This window comes from Lactuca serriola, chromosome 5, assembly GCF_051521515.1.
Source record: "Lactuca serriola cultivar US96UC23 chromosome 5, Lser_US96UC23_V15, whole genome shotgun sequence".
Lineage (NCBI taxonomy): Eukaryota > Viridiplantae > Streptophyta > Magnoliopsida > Asterales > Asteraceae > Lactuca > Lactuca serriola.
In genome coordinates this window covers 269851673-269868763 of record NC_136412.1, presented here as the reverse complement: position 1 = coordinate 269868763, position 17091 = coordinate 269851673, and the positions used below count along the sequence as shown (strand labels likewise).

Below are 17091 nucleotides of genomic sequence, written 5' to 3'. Positions count from 1 at the left end.
TGGGATCTATTGATCTGATGGTTGTTGCGGGTTCGAGAGCTAATCACAAAGTTCAAAGGGGGTGTCGAGGTTGTGCTCTTTGCTCTAGCTTCGATCGTGTGACATTATCGCAATTAGAGTGCATTCAATAACAAGAGTATAAGTTCTAAAGACTTGGCTAGTGACATCAAAAGGGTGGACATTCCATTGGTTAAAAACGAGAACTAAAAGTGGTTCTGGTATCGATTGGATAAAAAGGTGCGTTGATCCTAAAAGTCTTCAATGTTTTGTAACTCATAGTGTCTTGCTAGCATTTTTATATATTTATCTTTTTCTGTTAAAAAAGATATATTCAATTAATAGGTACATTAAGTGAAGTTGTTTGAGTAATTTTGTAAGGAGTTTTGAGTTTTATTTGTATTTTTCGATTAATTGGTTCTTCATAAATAAGATAACGATTCCAGTTATTGTTTTTGTTTTTGTTTGAAATTTGTTTGTAACAACATGACACAAACTCACCGTATCACAAATCATAGTCCTACTAATGTAAATGTCTTAGGAAATCAGATAGGAGAGCAATCTAGAATCCTCAAATGATCACTTAATTACAATTAAGCGATATAAGCAAAACATAGACCACTAAAACCCTAATAAATATGCCATATTTATCAAGCCTGATGTTTGTCTACTATATTTTTAGGAAAAGCTAGGCATATAGCCTAGAGCCCAGTCACGTTCTTGCTCAATTAGGGTGATTGCCATCTGAGAACCCATAAGTTCTTGAGCATACTCTTGGTCTGTATCGGCTGGGTTGTTTTCAATAAAAGAGAACACATCTGTCGCCCAACCATCTCCGATCTCAGTTTGGGTGGTAGGAACCGGACAACACACAAGTTCCCCTTGTATTTCCGTCGCTGGATCCATGTTGCCATCGGAAACATTGGCTGGTTCAGTAGATGCGCCATTACTTCTCAAATTCAGTGCTTGAGGAGGTCCACTTAGAGGGAAGTCTACCATATCGTTCATCTCGTTTAAGATTTCAAACACATCAACTTCTGATAGGACTCCAATATCTTAAACAAAATTACCAACATAAGAAATCATGTGATCACAAATACATGACATGCCATTAATGATTCATCAAAAGTAGTACATACTGGAACTCGTAAACTTACCATTTGACGAAAACAAAGAGGTTATGTCATCCACAAGGTTCATGTCATCAGCACTTGATCCAAACCCGGATTCTAAATTCGCATCGGTGATGTTCGGGTGGTTCATTTCCGCAACGGAATCATCATGCATGATTAATCTTCCTTCAGCTGGTTTATCATTTTCAGATTGTTTACAGGGTAACTGGGAGCTCAATAAAGCTGCAGGTTGTCTCAAAATATCTTGTAGCAATCCACTGTTTCTCCCTGAGCATAAGTCTGGATCCATGTTGTAATTGTCTTCACCATTTGACGTCACAATGAAGTGATCACTCCCGTTGGTCGAAGAAAAAGTTGGCGTGATTGCTTCAAAGCATGATTGGATTGAAGGGATCTCTATTATTTCAAAGTTTTCAGACATGAAAGGATCATCCATTTGTACTGTATCTATGTCCGATGGTGCAAGCTGGCTTCCAGCAAAGACAGGTGTATAAGGTGAGTTCGAACGTTTTAAATGTTGAGAGGGTGGTGGTGACAACACGACTCCGCCATTGTTATGACTATGAAGGTTCAACTGGTACATGTTTATAGGGGGGTATAAAGTAGCAATTAGAAGGGGGTAACTCATTGCTAATTCGATCAAAGACATGGAGTTGATGGAACTGGAATCAGGGTTTTCCTGAATTGTTGAAATAGAGGCTGTATTTGTTTGATGTGAAGAGGGTATGCAATTGAAATTAGGGTTTTCTTTAAACGAGGAAGATGATGAAGAAGGGAATGACCTGAAATCAGGGTTTTGTGGCAATGACAACGATGACAATGAAGAAAACTGTATTTGGTTTTGTGGAGGTAGTTCTAGTTTTTGAGTGTTAAAGCGTCGATGCTGGATCTCTCGTAGAATTTCAGGAGGGTAAATAGGTAATCCAGCACGAACATGTCTTTTCAATCTAATGTTCCAGTAGTTTTTTATCTCGTTGTCAGTACGCCCCGGAAGCTGAACCATAAATTAACAAAACTTAGTATAGTGAGAGGTAGAAACCTGAAATTAACGGCGATGAAGAAAAAAAATATTCACATATCGAAACATGAAATCAAGATTGTGTACTCCATAAAAGTTTAAAAGACCGATTATACACGCACATATTTGTTTTTTAATCAAATATGTAAAATATCATTTGTAAAAAGCTAGAAGATTAATGTCTTTTTTGTTTTTTGTTTCTGAATTTTTTGTCCTGCCTGCCGTGCAGACCAAACACAGATATTAGAATTAGACCAAACACAAATATTAGAATTACCATACTGTTTGTTTTTTGAAAATTGGAAACCTAAAAATAAATCAACATCTTTTTTATGGGGCATATGTGGACTAGAGTTTTCTAACATCTTGAGACATCTTGTAGCCTAGAAAATCCCATATTTCTTCATTTTGTCAAGTTTCTTTCTTAAATTTATATTTATTCCAACTTTATTAATGATAAAAATTTTAAAAAATATATAATATTATAAAAAAAAAAATTGACGACACAAACATAACACTTTAACAAATTTATAAATAAAGATTTATTATTATAATGGTCGTTGAAATTTTTTATATAAATATGAAAAAAAAAATCATAATATATTCTTATATTGCGTGTGCCAAATTTTATAAAACATTATTCAATACAGTATTGTCAATTTCTTGAGAAAATATTTATAGCATGTTTCTAATTGATTAATTAAAAAATCAAGGTTTAATTCCATCCATTTATATGTCAAATTCTTTAATTTCTAATTATAATGTTTAGGTATAACTTTAATACCAAAATTGTTGGTTTTATCAAATATATATGTTAATCTGTACCATTTTATTTTGACTTTTTATACAATAATATATAAAAGTTGATGTAGATTTTATTTTCACTTTTTATACAATAGTACATAAAAAGTTGATCTAGACGATTGGTCCATCTCTTCTACTGTAAATTTATGTGATCCACAGAGTGCATAAATTTTACCAAAAAAAAAGAGCACCTAAATGTCATATATATTTTCAAAGTTGATAGAATCCAAATATGTAATTTGTTTATTTATATATATATATATATATATATATATATATATATATATATATATATATATATATATATATATACTCAAGTTATCGTGCCAACCAAAATATGTATGAGAACTTGAGAATTTCTAATATGCTAATTATTTTTAAAAATTGAAACATCAATCTTCTCCATACAATGTGTCTAAACTATATCTACGCTAAAAAACAACCGACAATTTTTTTGATTTGATTTGGAAATATGCATGTATACACAGTCAACAGTGCTATTGGCTGCGTATGTGCATAATCAACTGTTGTAACGCCCCATCTCTGGTATGTTGTTCCTGTGGCATTTATTTAAAAGTTTTATTGAGGGACTCGACGAGTCTATAGCCTGACTCGTCGAGTAGGGTCGAGTTTTCGTGCACGTGTTAGTCGGCGACTCGGCGAGTCCATATTCGGGACTCAGCGAGTCTGTCTGCCTGGAAGAAACCCTAAATCCCCGGGTTGCTCACTATTTAAGCAATGCTATGTGCCCCAAACTCGCCTCCTTCACCCTCAGAGAGCTGTGAGAAAACCCTAATCCATCCCTTATTGTTTTAAGTGCTTTTGTGTGTGGATTTTGAAGGCTTGAAGAAGAAGAAGAGGAAATGAGCAAAGAGAAGAGGTGTGGAGCAAAGATCCAAGGGCAAAATCAGAGTTCCTTGAGGTATTTCTCGAATTCCTTCTGTTTTATGCTTTAGACCTCCATTAGAACTCTTCTAGGGCTAGTTTGGTGCTTTTTCCAAGCCTTATAGTTGTATGGATGCCTTAATAGGTCGAGATATCCCTAGATCTGTTCATTTAGGAGTTGTAGAGCCCGGATCTATTTCCTTTTTGAAGATGCTTTGCATAAGAACCCTAGATCTAGCTTTTATTATGCTTTTTGAGCCTTATTATCTTCTTGGTCGCTTATGGGCACGTAAAGATAGAATCTTTACGTGCTAATCGAGTTAAGGAAGCCCAGATCTATAAGTTTCAGACGTTGGATTCAAGCAGAATCGAGTTTAGAGTAGCTGCATGGATGTGACTCGGCGAGTCGGAAGAACGAATCGGCGAGTCAAGTCGCGAGCCCGTTTTTTTTCCCCTTTTTGAGTGAGGTCGAGTGGAAGCCTGTGAGTAGTAGAGTGGACTCAGTGAGTTGGAGGGCAAACTCAGTAATGGAGGGACTCGACGAGTTGTTCATACAACTCGGCGAGTCTAAGGCAATCTTCTTAGCTCAAGAACAACATGTCGAGTTGTTCATATGACTCGGCGAGTCGGATGAAGATTGTCTGAGTTCTTGGATCGAGAGAGTACTCGTCGAGTCGATGCCATACTCGATGAGTAGCCACGAGTAGGGTTGAGAAGTGAGACTAGAGACTCGGCGAGTTGGTGGCCCAACTCGGCGGGTCAGGTCAACTGTGGGTTGACTTTGACCGAGAGAGTTGACTTTGACCAAGGGTAAAAGAGTCATTTTACCCCAGTGCAGTGTTTAGCATTTGATTGAGTGTGTTTATGGACTTGTAGCCGGGGAGATACCGGAGCAACAACAGTTAGCTTCCAGAGCCATTCACACAGCAGCCAGTTCACGAGGTGAGTTTCCTTTCAGTAGGAACGGGTCTACGGCCACAATGCCGGCCCGTTTAGTTAGCAGTAGTCCCGGACTTTAGTCCGATGCAGTAGTTAGAGTGCTTGATGTCTTTGTGATTCAAGCATGTTTGTATTATGTGTTCCGGACTCTGTTCCGATGCAGTATGCAGTATATGTGTTTATATTAGTTGATATGTGTTATGCTATGCCATGATCAGCCAGTTCCGGACTTCGGTCCGATGCAGGGGACAAGGTCCCAGTCACTTCCGGACTTCGGTCTGATGCAGTCAGTTCCGGACCTCGGTCCGATGCAGTTAGTTCCAGACTTTGGTCCGATGCAGTTAGTTTCGGACTTCGGTCTGATGCAGTCAGTTTCGGACTTCGGTCTGATGCAGTTAGTTCCGGACTTCGGTCCGATGCAGTGGGCAAGGCCTAGTATGTGCTTTATATGTATTGTTTGGTATGTGGTAGTTTGGGGGAGCTCACTAAGCTTCGTGCTTACAATTTCAGTTTTGGTTTCAGGTACTTCCGCAAGCAAAGGGAAGAGCTCGGGATGATGGCATCGCACACACCACAGCTTCAGTTTTGTCCTAGGAGTTGTATTAGTTTTCTTGATATGTTTGGACACAGTTATGACATAGTTTTTCTCACAGTATTCTATTATGGTTTTTGAGTCACGCAGCATATGGTTTTATTATGTGATACTCAGTCTCGTGGGTTTTGTTATAATAAAAATCGAAATTTTTGGGTGGTATTTTTGGGTTGTTTCAAGTTGGTATCAGAGCCTTGGTTTGAGGGGTTCGGATACACCTCCGGGTGCATCTGAACTCAAACTAAGGGAAAGATAAAAAGATTTTCAAAAAGAAAAATGTTTTCGAATGAAATTTTGAAAAGCACTTAGAGAGAAAAGAATTTTCAAACAAGATAAGGGTGTGGTGCATGCGATCAGCCGAGCTCAAGTAAGTACTCCCAAATTACCAATACAAGTTTTATTATTATGATTAATTGTTCCAGTTTCAGTAGAACAGCATGCTAGTATAGGACTAAGGATCTAGGAGGATGCCTTATGTGCCTGCTATATGTGTTACAGCTTTATGAGAATTGCATGCTAGTATTGAGTAGACAGCAGTAGGATAGCCTGTTTAGGTTATGCCTGGTAGCGCGAGCTTAGCATTGTATGCTAGTACAGTTTCTTGTTATGAGAATAGTTTTGCCTGAGTATGTTTCCTTTATCCGAATGTTGCTTGCTTTGTGCTTTTTGGGACTCTTAGTGGTGGGAGTTAGCCATTAGGTGAATACGTCACATCACATGTGAGCAGGGTTGAATAATCTCAGAGTGCTGGGTTTGGCCCTATTGCGCAGCTCTTATCTGAGTCCAACCGTTGTAGGGACGAGTCTTTTACTCGAAGGATTATCCGAGCCTCATTGCATGAGATGGTATTCAGGTGGTGGCTAATTAGCATTGCAAGGAGGCCATCAGCAGCTGAGGACTGGTTTGAGTGGAGTCAGAGATTTCCCTAGGGCAAGCCTAGGATGAGAGTAGTAGAGATCAGTAGTAGTAGAAGTGACTTGGTGGAGTCCAGGAAGTTCTTGAGGAAAGTACGAATAGATGTGGAAGGTAGTATGGGCCAGTACTACTGAAAGCAGAGGATCCGTACTCGAATCAAGGAAGGCCGAGACAAGACCAGGAAGCTAGTAGTAGTATCAATGATCCCTTGAGATATTTCAGTTTTCTGATGTTGTTATGATGTGTTTCAGAATGGTGGTTTTGCGTCCGAGGACAGCAGCCGGCAGTGGAGGTGCCGGGGAGGGATCAGGATCAGGCTCGGGGGACGAGCGCATGGATGAGCAGACCAGAGAGTTTCTTTCTTCAGAGATTACTCATATCATTTTAGAGCAGACTCATGTGATCTTCGGTTCGATCAAGGAGGGTATCCTAGAGCTGATGGATGAGAGATTGGGCACCTTCCGTGCCGAGGTGGCGGCCATGATGGGGTCGCGTACACTTACATTCAGGGAGTTCAGGGCATGTGGAGCTCCAGACTATCATGGGGCGCGGGACCCCATAGCGAGTACTAGATGGTTGGCGGATGTGGCCAATGCGTTTCGCACTAGCAGGTGTCCCGAGGGGGACAAGGTCAGATTGGCGTCCTGTCTTCTGAAGGACAGGGCACGGGATTGGTGGGAGGAGGTCGGACATACCATTGGAGATGATGCAGCGTTGGATGCCATGACCTGGGCTGATTTCTCTACCAGGTTCAGGGCGGAGTTTGCACCAGTTATTGAGGTGCAGCAGTTAGCCAGAGAGTTTTGGGACCTCACCCAGACTACAGAGACCGTGGCGGAGATCACCGCCAAGTTCACGGAGAGGGCTCTTCTTGTTCCTCAGTATGCGGCCGATGAGGAAATGAAGAAGGCCCGTTATCATGAGATGTTGCAGAGCGATATCCGTCAGTTTGTGAGCTGGTCCAGCTGTAAAACGCTGGATGACATGATTGCTAGGGCTCGGGAGAGGGAGATTGATCTCGAGATGGAGAAGAAGAGGAAACCGGAGGCGGTTTCGGGTACAGGCAGTTCGGGCAAAAAGCCCAAGGTTTCTGATCACAGATCCAGGAGTCAGCAGAGCCACGGTCGATGTGGCAAGTGTGGGAGATTGCACGAGGGGGTGTTCAAGGCAGGGAGTTCCGATTGCTACAAGTGCGGTCGGACTGGGCATTTGAGCAGGGATTGTACGGCCCCTGCTACTGCCGTTGCAGCATCAGATCTGATTTGCTTTCAGTGCAATCAGAGGGGACATAAAAAGTCCTAGTGTCCGAGTTTAGCTGCAGTAGGGAAGGTGACTGCACCTGCCCCTGCTACTTTGAGGATTACAGATGGCCGGCAGGGCCGAGCCGAGGCGCCAGTGGCGAAGAGTAGGGCGTTTCAGATGACAGCAGAGGAGGCGCGAGCGACTCCTGATGTGGTGAGGTGTATGTATCTTCCCTTCATCTCTTTATTATTATTGATTGATTATTGCTTATGATTGTATGTTTTATATAGGGTCGTTCTCTGTGAATGGCATTTCTGCTTTGGTATTATTCGATTCGGGGGCTACCCGATCATTCGTATCGCTTGCGCTTAGCAAGAGATTTAGCAGAGCTCCAGGGGAGCTGGATTGTCCACTAGAGGTTGAGATAGCAGATGACAGGACCATGAGGGTCGCCAGAGTGCATAGAGGGTATTCTCTTCAGTTGTTTGACGAGCAGTTTTCGGTGGACCTGGTTCCTATTCCCCTGCGAGGGAATAAGGTTATTGTGGGCATGGATTGGCTAAGCCCCAATGGGGCGGTGATTGATTGTGAGCTTCAGCTAGTGAGGGTTCGCACTCCCAGTGGGGGAGAGTTCGTGATTCAAGGCGAGAGGCCACAGCGCGGACCGACCTTTTGTTCCGCCGCAAGGGCGAGGCGCTATTTTCAGCAGGGTTGCGCTGGTTATGTAGCTTATGTCTTGGATGCCCGGGAGAAGGGCAAGACGACAGTTGATGACGTTCCGATAGTGCGAGACTTCCCGGATGTATTTCCCGAGGATTTACCGGGGATACCTCCTGAGAGGCAGGTTGAGTTTAGGATCGACCTGATTCCTGGTGCGGCTCCGATAGCCAAGGCACCGTATCGCCTAGCTCCCCCTGAGATGCAGGAGTTGTCTACACAGCTGCAGGAGCTGCTAGACAAGGGTTTCATTCGGCCGAGCAGTTCGCCTTGGGGAGCGCCGATCCTGTTTGTGAGGAAGAAGGATGGGTCGCATCGTATGTGTATAGATTACCGGGAGTTGAATAAGGTAACGGTGAAGAACCGTTACCCACTTCCGAGGATAGATGATTTGTTTGACCAGCTTCAGGGAGCGTCTTGGTTCTCCAAGATCGATCTACGCTCCGGGTATCATCAGATGCGGGTTAGGGATGAGGATGTGCAGAAGACTGCTTTCAGGACCTGGTATGGTCATTATGAGTTTGTGGTGATGCCATTTGGGCTCACCAATGCCCCAGCCGCGTTCATGGATCTCATGAATCGCGTGTGTAGGCCGATGCTGGATCGGTCAGTGATAGTATTCATAGATGATATCTTGGTATATTTCAAGACGCAGGAGCAGCACGAGGAGCACCTGAGGGAGGTGCTAGAAGTTTTGAGGAGGGAGAAACTTTTCGCAAAGTTCTCCAAGTGTGAGTTCTGGTTGCGCGAGGTGCAGTTCCTTGGTCACCTCGTCAACCAGAAAGGTATTTTGGTGGATCCGGCCAAGATAGAGGCCGTGATGCAGTGGGAGGTCCCGAAGTCTCCATCTGAGATTCGGAGCTTCCTAGGGTTGGCAGGGTATTACCGGAGATTCATTCAGGATTTCTCCAAGATAGCAGTGCCGCTCACCCGACTGACCAAGAAGTCGGTGGTATTTCATTGGGGGCCTGAGCAGCAGGCAGCGTTCGAGACCCTCAGGCAGAGATTGTGCGAGGCTCCGATCCTTACCTTGCCAGAGGGAGTAGAGGACTTCGTAGTCTACTGTGATGCCTCAATCACAGGTATGGGAGCAGTGTTGATGCAGCGAGGCCAGGTGATAGCTTACGCCTCGAGGCTAACTATCCTACCCATGATTTAGAGTTGGGGGCGGTTGTGTTTGCCCTCAAGATTTGGAGGCATTATCTTTATGGGGTCCGTTGTACTATCTACACGGATCACAAGAGTTTGAGGTACCTTATGGATCAGCCGAGTCTGAACATGAGGCAGAGGAGGTGGTTGGATGTGCTGAAGGATTATGATTTTGAGATCCTTTACCATCCAGGGAAGGCCAACGTGGTGGCCGACGCCCTAAGCCGCAAAGTGTCGGTAGCCCCTATCAGAGATTTATGTTTGAGGATGACAGTGATTACTCCGTTGTTGGAACGGATCAGGGAGGCTCAGGTTGAGGGCCTCAAGGAGGAGAGGCAAAAGTGTGAGAGGATAGTGGGCCGAGTATCTTCATTTGATTATGACAGTGGGGGATTGTTGACACTTCATGGGAGAGTGTGGGTACCGTACGGGGGTGGGGTACGGCAGGTGTTGATGGATGAGGCTCATAAGTCTCGATTTTCTATCCACCCAGGGGCGACGAAGATGTATAGAGATCTTCGACCCGATTATTGGTGGCCCTGCATGAAGCGGGATGTCGCTTGGTATGTTGAGAGGTGCCTGACCTGCAGGAAGGTCAAGGCGGAGCACCAGAGGCCTCACGGCAAGATGCGGCCGTTAGACATTCCCGTGTGGAAATAGGAGGACATCACCATGGATTTTGTCACCAAGCTTCCCAAGACCGCACGAGGAGTAGATTCGATATGGGTAGTGGTGGATCGGTTGACGAAGAGTGCTCATTTTATCCCGATCCAGGAGAGTATATCAGCAGAAAAGTTAGCCGATATCTATGTGCGTGAGATCGTGGCACGTCATGGAGTGCCGGTATCAGTAGTGTCAGACCGAGATGTCCGTTTTACATCCAGATTCTGGAAGCGGTTTCACGACGAGATGGGTACTCGTCTTCATTTCAGCACCGCTTTCCACCCTCAGACGTACGGGCAGAGTGAGAGGACGATTCAGACTCTCGAGGACATGCTCAGGGCGTGTGTTCTAGACTTCGGTGGCAGTTGGGTACGTATCATCCGTTAGCGGAATTTTCGTATAACAACAGTTATCATGCGAGCATTGATCGACCTCCCTTTGAGATGCTTTATGGGAGGAAGTGTAGGACCCCGATTTGTTGGGGCGAGGTCGGTCAGCGAGTTATTGGGAGCACAGAGGTGGTGCTCAAGACGACCGAGTTGATTTAGCAGGTCCGTAGTAGACTGCAGACTGCGCAGAGTCGGCAGAAGAGCTACGCCGACGGGAGGCGTTCAAACTTGGAGTTCCGGGTGGGCGATATGGTCCTCCTGAAGGTCTCACCCTGGAAGGGTGTCATCAGGTTTCGGAAGAGGGGCAAGCTGGGCCCCAGGTTCATTGGTCCTTTCAGGGTTTTGGCCCAAGTGGGTCAGGTTGCTTATCGGTTGGATCTTCCTGTAGAGCTTAGCCAGATCCACAGCACTTTCCATGTGTCTCAGTTGAGGAAGTGTTTGGTGGATGAGTCAGCAGTTGTTCCCCTAGAGGATATTCAGGTTGATAGTAGCCTGAATTATATTGAGAGGCCGGTCGCGATTCTAGACCGGAAGACAAAGACCTTGAGGAACAAGGCAATTCAGTTAGTGAAGGTGCAGTGGCAGCACCGGAAGGGGTCTGAGTGGACGTGGGAGGCTGAGGAAGAAATGAGAGAGCACTACCCGGAGTTATTTGTAGATTCAGTCGTAGCAGACTTCGAGGACGAAGTCTGAGACAAGTGGGGGAGAATTGTAACACCCCATCTCTGGTATGTTGTTCCTGTGGCATTTATTTAAAAGTTTTATTGAGGGATTCGGCGAGTCTATGGCCTGACTCATCGACTAGGGTCGAGTTTTCGTGCACGTGTTAGTCGGCGACTCGGCGAGTCCATATTCGGGACTCGGTGAGTCTGTCTGCCTGGAAGAAACCCTAAATCCCCGGGTTGCTCACTATTTAAGCAATGTTATGTGCCCCAAACTCGCCTCCTTCACCCTCAGAGAGCTGTGAGAAAACCCTAATCCATCCCTTATTGTTTTAAGTGCTTTTATGTGTGGATTTTGAAGGCTTGAAGAAGAAGAAGAGGAAAGGAGCACAGAGAAGAGGTGTGGAGCAAAGATCCAAGGGCAAAATCATAGTTCCTTGAGGTATTTCTCAAATTCCTTCTGTTTTATGCTTTAGACCTCCATTAGAACTCTTCTAGGGCTAGTTTGGTGCTTTTTCCAAGCCTTATAGTTGTATGGATGCCTTAATAGGTCGAGATATCCCTAGATCTGTTCATTTAGGAGTTGTAGAGCCCGGATCTATTGCCTTTTTGAAGATGCTTTGCATAAGAACCCTAGATCTAGCCTTTATTATGCTTTTTGAGCCTTATTATCTTCTTGGTCGCTTATGGGCACGTAAAGATAGAATCTTTACGTGCTAATCGAGTTAAGGAAGCCCAGATCTATAAGTTTCAGACGTTGGATTCAAGCAGAATCGAGTTTAGAGTAGCTGCATGGATGTGACTCGGCGAGTCGGAAGAACGACTCGGCGAGTCAAGTCGCGAGCCTGTTTTTTTCCCCTTTTTGAGTGAGGTCGAGTGGAAGCCTGTGAGTAGTAGAGTGGACTCAGTGAGTTGGAGGGCAGACTCAGTAATAGAGGGACTCGACGAGTTGTTCATACAACTCGGCGAGTCCAAGGCAATCTTCTTAGCTCAAGAACAACTCGTCGAGTTGTTCATATGACTCGGCGAGTCGGATGAAGATTGTCTGAGTTCTTGGATCGAGAGAGTACTCGTCGAGTCGATGTCATACTCGACGAGTAGCCACGAGTAGGGTTGAGAAGTGAGACTAGAGACTCGGCGAGTTGGCGGCCCAACTCGGCGGGTCAGGTCAACTGTGGGTTGACTTTGACCGAGAGAGTTGACTTTGACCAAGGGTAAAAGAGTCATTTTACCCCATTGCAGTGTTTAGAATTTGATTGAGTGTGTTTATGGACTTGTAGCCGGGGAGATACCGGAGCAGCAGCAGTTAGCTTCCAGAGCCATTCACACAGCAGCCAGTTCACGAGGTGAGTTTCCTTTCAGTAGGAACGGTTCTATGGCCACAATGTCGGCCCGTTTAGTTAGCAATAGTCCCGGACTTTAGTCCGATGCAGTAGTTAGAGTGCTTGATGTCTTTGTGATTCAAGCATGTTTGTATTATGTGTTCCGGACTCTGTTCCGATGCAGTATGCAGTATATGTGTTTATATTAGTTGATATGTGTTATGCTATGCCATGATCAGCCAGTTCCGGACTTCGGTCCGATGCAGGGGACAAGGTCCCAGTCAGTTCCGGACTTCGGTCCGATGCAGTCAGTTCCGGACCTCGGTCCGATGCAGTCAGTTCCGGACTTTGGTCCGATGCAGTTAGTTCCGGACTTCGGTCTGATGCAGTCAGTTTCGGACTTCGGTCCGATGCAGCTAGTTCCGGACTTCGGTCCGATGCAGTGGGCAAGGCCCAATATGTGCTTTATATGTATTGTTTGGTATGTGGTAGTTTGGTGGAGCTCACTAAGCTTCGTGCTTACAGTTTCAGTTTTGGTTTCAGGTACTTCCGCAAGCAAAGGGAAGAGCTCGGGATGATGGCATCGCACACACCACAGCTTCAGTTTTGTCCTGGGAGTTGATTTTGTTTTCTTGATATGTTTGGATACAGTTATGACACAGTTTTTCTCACAGTATTCTATTATGGTTTTTGAGTCACGCAGCATATGGTTTTATTATGTGATACTCAGTCTCGTGGGTTTTGTTATAATAAAAATCAAAATTTTTGGGTGGTATTTTTGGGTTGTTTCAACTGTTATAACTGTTGATTGTGCACATACGTAGTTTACATAACTACTGATTGTGTTTGCCAGCAGTCCATAAAACTGTTGATTGTGCACATTCGTAGTCTATACAACTGTTGATCGTGCATACATCCATATTTCCAAAAAAAGGGAAAAATTGCAAAATCTTTTTTTGGACCGTGCATTTGTCTTAATCGCTGGTCTAGAAGTTTGTGGGTGGTTTTGATTCTGAAAAATAATGAACGGGTTAGGAGTTCTCAAGTTCTCATAAATCTTTTGGTTCTAAAAAGAAACTTGTTCATATATATATATATATATATATATATATATATATATATATATATATATATATATATATATATATATATATATATATATATATATATAAAATCCGTATCAAATAAGAATTGAACTTTTGGTAAGATGATAAAAAAAATTATATGTATATATTTTTGTCGAAACAACAAAATGAATGATTAAATGAATCAAAACTAAGATGATTCACAACAAAAAATTCTTTAAAAAAATTATTTTTTTATAAATAAAACAGAAAATTCATTTTTATAACAATTTTCTGAGTAACAACAAAATCATTAGAAAAATAAATTATTAAGATATTTATTTGGTAATTTTTAATAAATCATTTTATTTTTGATTTATCAAATAATTTAACTTTTTGTTCGACACAAAATATACAGAAAAAAAATTATCTCCTAACCAAAAGTTTCTTTGTTACTGGATCTGAATATGTTATTAAAATAATCTTATATAATAGAGCATCTACACTTTTCGAAAAATGAGCTAAGTCACATAAAAAATGTGAAGCTTTTCTCTTTTATTCTTTGACTAATTTTGAAATTTTTTTGCTATATATAGAATAAAAACAAAACCTTGAAGTTGGCAAAATTACTTAAATATGTAATATATATTTAACTTTAAATAATAACATTCTTAATAAGGAAAAAATGTATTATTTTATACTATTGTTTTAAATAGTAAAAAAGATTCATGTGCTATTAATATGATAAAACAATTTGATTAAGCGGTCAAATGGCTGTTAATTATTAATTTGTGTATAACAAGAAAAAAATTAAAAATCAAGATCATATATAACTACATATTAAAATCTTCATTAGAACTTTTAAGAGATCTTCAGAATTTGTTATCAATAAATAATAACGCTTAGAAGCATGCTCTGACATTGCAATGAAGACATTCAATTTTTGCAGATAATTAAATTATTTCAAATATTAGCCTAAAAATCATAAGGAAGCTTTCTATTGTTACTATTGTTCTTGTCAAAGAGAGAAAAAGGGAGAGAAATGTACATGACGAGCAAGATGCGACCATCTGTTGCCATATTTTGCATGAAGCTTTAAGATCGTGTTTTCTTCTTCAGGAGTAAAATCTTCTTTCTTGAGATTCGACCTTAAATGGTTAAACCATCGAAGCCTACAACTGTTCCCACATCTCATTAATCCAAACTTTCTCGAAACATCATTCCATCTCCTTTCGCCATTTTCCGTTACATATTTCACCAGTAGTGCATCCTCCTTGGGAGTCCATAGTCCTTTCGTCAAATCATTTCCTCCGCCATCACCAGCTTGTGACATGTTCTTGAACCCCTCGGAGATGTCACCTTCTTCTAGAGCCATCTTTTACCTATATTTTTAAAAACCATTTGATTTAGATCTATATATAGAAACATAGTTGTTTAATGAGAGAGAAAATGTGAAGAGAGAGAGAGAGATGAAACCTCAATAGTTTTTCAAGAATAGATGGAGATGGATGAAGATATAAATTTTGCAAGGGAGATGTGAGTTAGAGGAAGAAGAGAAGAGATAGGAAAAAATGTTGCATAGTGATAGGAACAGCTGAAGGAGGCTATGGAGAGTGATGAGTTAGAGAATCAATTGAATAGATGAAAGAACTATGGCTATTTTAAGAAGAAATGCACCAAATTCATAAGATTACAAAATATGTATAGTAAAGATATATATTTTGACGTAATTTTTAGTTTCAGATTTATATTAGAGATTCTAGGATTCATCAAATTTATCATATCATTGCAATGATAATTCAAATAATCTAATTCCACCCCTTCTTACCCTCCTATGTAAAACCATCCAATCGAATCCATGAGTTGAACAACAATAAGGTGCTAAGCCATACCAATGGACAAGTCCTTAAAAGTCAAAGGATAATGGTTTGAAAGTAATATAAAAAGAGAAACCACTTGTTGGTGCACCCAAACACTTTTAAAGTCAATTAACAAAAACAAACAACCTATCAAGATTATAATCTTTAGTTGATTTGTAAGGAATAGTAATTCAATCAAAATTCATTTCAATTTTTAGTAGATAAGTTTCTATTGAAATATGTGTTTATAGTGTGCAAGTTCTCGTTCATATCTTAAGCTTAAATCAAGTTACTATAAAATCGATTAAACTCATGTTGAAGTTGTGATCGTCCTTAGTGTTTTATGTTCATTTATTTGTCTTTTATAGTTCCTTTTATAAATGAAATCTACTCATATAGTTCTTGAAAAATATGACAAGAATATTTTTTTTTTCTCTTGTTTACTTAATCATTTTATCATAGATCTAGATTCAGGTTCTTATTTGTATGAGATTTTATTTGTATGAGATTTTCATTAGTAAAAGTTCTTTTCTTCTCTTTATATTATTGTAGATCATCATATATCATTGCAGGTTTTTGTGGATATAGTGTTTGAGTTCCATTTTTTGAATCAGGTATGTATTTTTATGAGGGTGTTTTTAACTATTTTCATTGTCAAGGAGATCTTTTTTACTTATTTTGAGACCTTGGACCGTTATATATTTTGTGTTACAATTTATGTTGTTGTCAAATTCTTTCTATCTATGATTACAGTTTTCTCATCCATTAGGTTCTTAAAATATTTTTAAATATGGATCTCTTTTGTCACTCAGTATTATAACATTATGATAGTAGATCGTTGAGATCTTTTTTTAATACAAATCTTGTTTATTTTCTTTAGGACGTTTAGGGTTTTGACATCTAATTTTTTTCTAAGTTATGGTGTAGTGCTTTCTATATGGTCTAGTTTTGTGAAAAGGTTGACGAAATATAGAGTATTTCTTTGTGTCTCTATGTTTCCTATTATACATGCATCTAGAGGAAGTGATAACAAAAATCTTTCTCAAACACTTGGAAAAGTCTTATTTTCCTATCTTTCCATTGAGTTCATCATGGTATTTTTGTTTCAATTGATTATGGTAAAATGCAAAATCTATCTATAGATTGCTATGTAAGTCTTTTATGCTTCCTTAATACTATATTGTTGCTAAATTGTATGTAATATGTGTCATAATGTGGAAATTTTGTAAGTATCTTCGCATACTCATATCTTTAGTAAAGGACTACATATCTTACTAAAGAATTATAGACTCATTGGCCTATGATACAGATCATTTTTAGGTAAGCATTTAAGTGTTATTCTAATTCTTGTTTTTTTTGTATGTGCATCATTAACCACTTTTTTCAGATTGGTTTACCATTTTATAGGTTTGCAATCCTAGTTGTATGTTTGTTTCATATTAGTTTTTTTCTTAATTGCTATATGTATATATGTTAATTTGCTAAAATGGCCATTAATGAAATTGTTTCTTTAGCAATCAAGTAAGGCTCTATTGTGGTTGTTTTTTATGAAGCTAATGATCATTTATGCCTTCACCCTAGTGATAATGGTCCATCGATAATGGTCCATCGTCCTTTTTGAACTTACTATTACTAAATAAGTTAGGATCTATACATGGAAAGTCTATAAATCCTAAATATGATGAAATCAAAGTTAATCAGTAACAAAGGGTTGATGTTGTTTTAAATTAGATCTTAGATG

At 40.7% G+C, this 17091-nt stretch overlaps 1 protein-coding gene across 1 annotated transcript; it reads right to left on the bottom strand.

Annotated features, from left to right (window-relative positions):
* Nucleotides 1-675: 675 nt before the first annotated feature.
* LOC145050487 (uncharacterized) lies at nt 676-14866 on the bottom strand. Its single transcript, XM_078998730.1, has 3 exons — nt 14540-14866; nt 1155-2124; nt 676-1052 (listed from the first exon to the last, which is right to left on the bottom strand). The coding sequence occupies exons 1-3, from the start codon at nt 14864-14866 to the stop codon at nt 676-678; spliced, it is 1674 nt and encodes a 557-aa protein (XP_078854856.1).
* Nucleotides 14867-17091: the final 2225 nt, after the last annotated feature.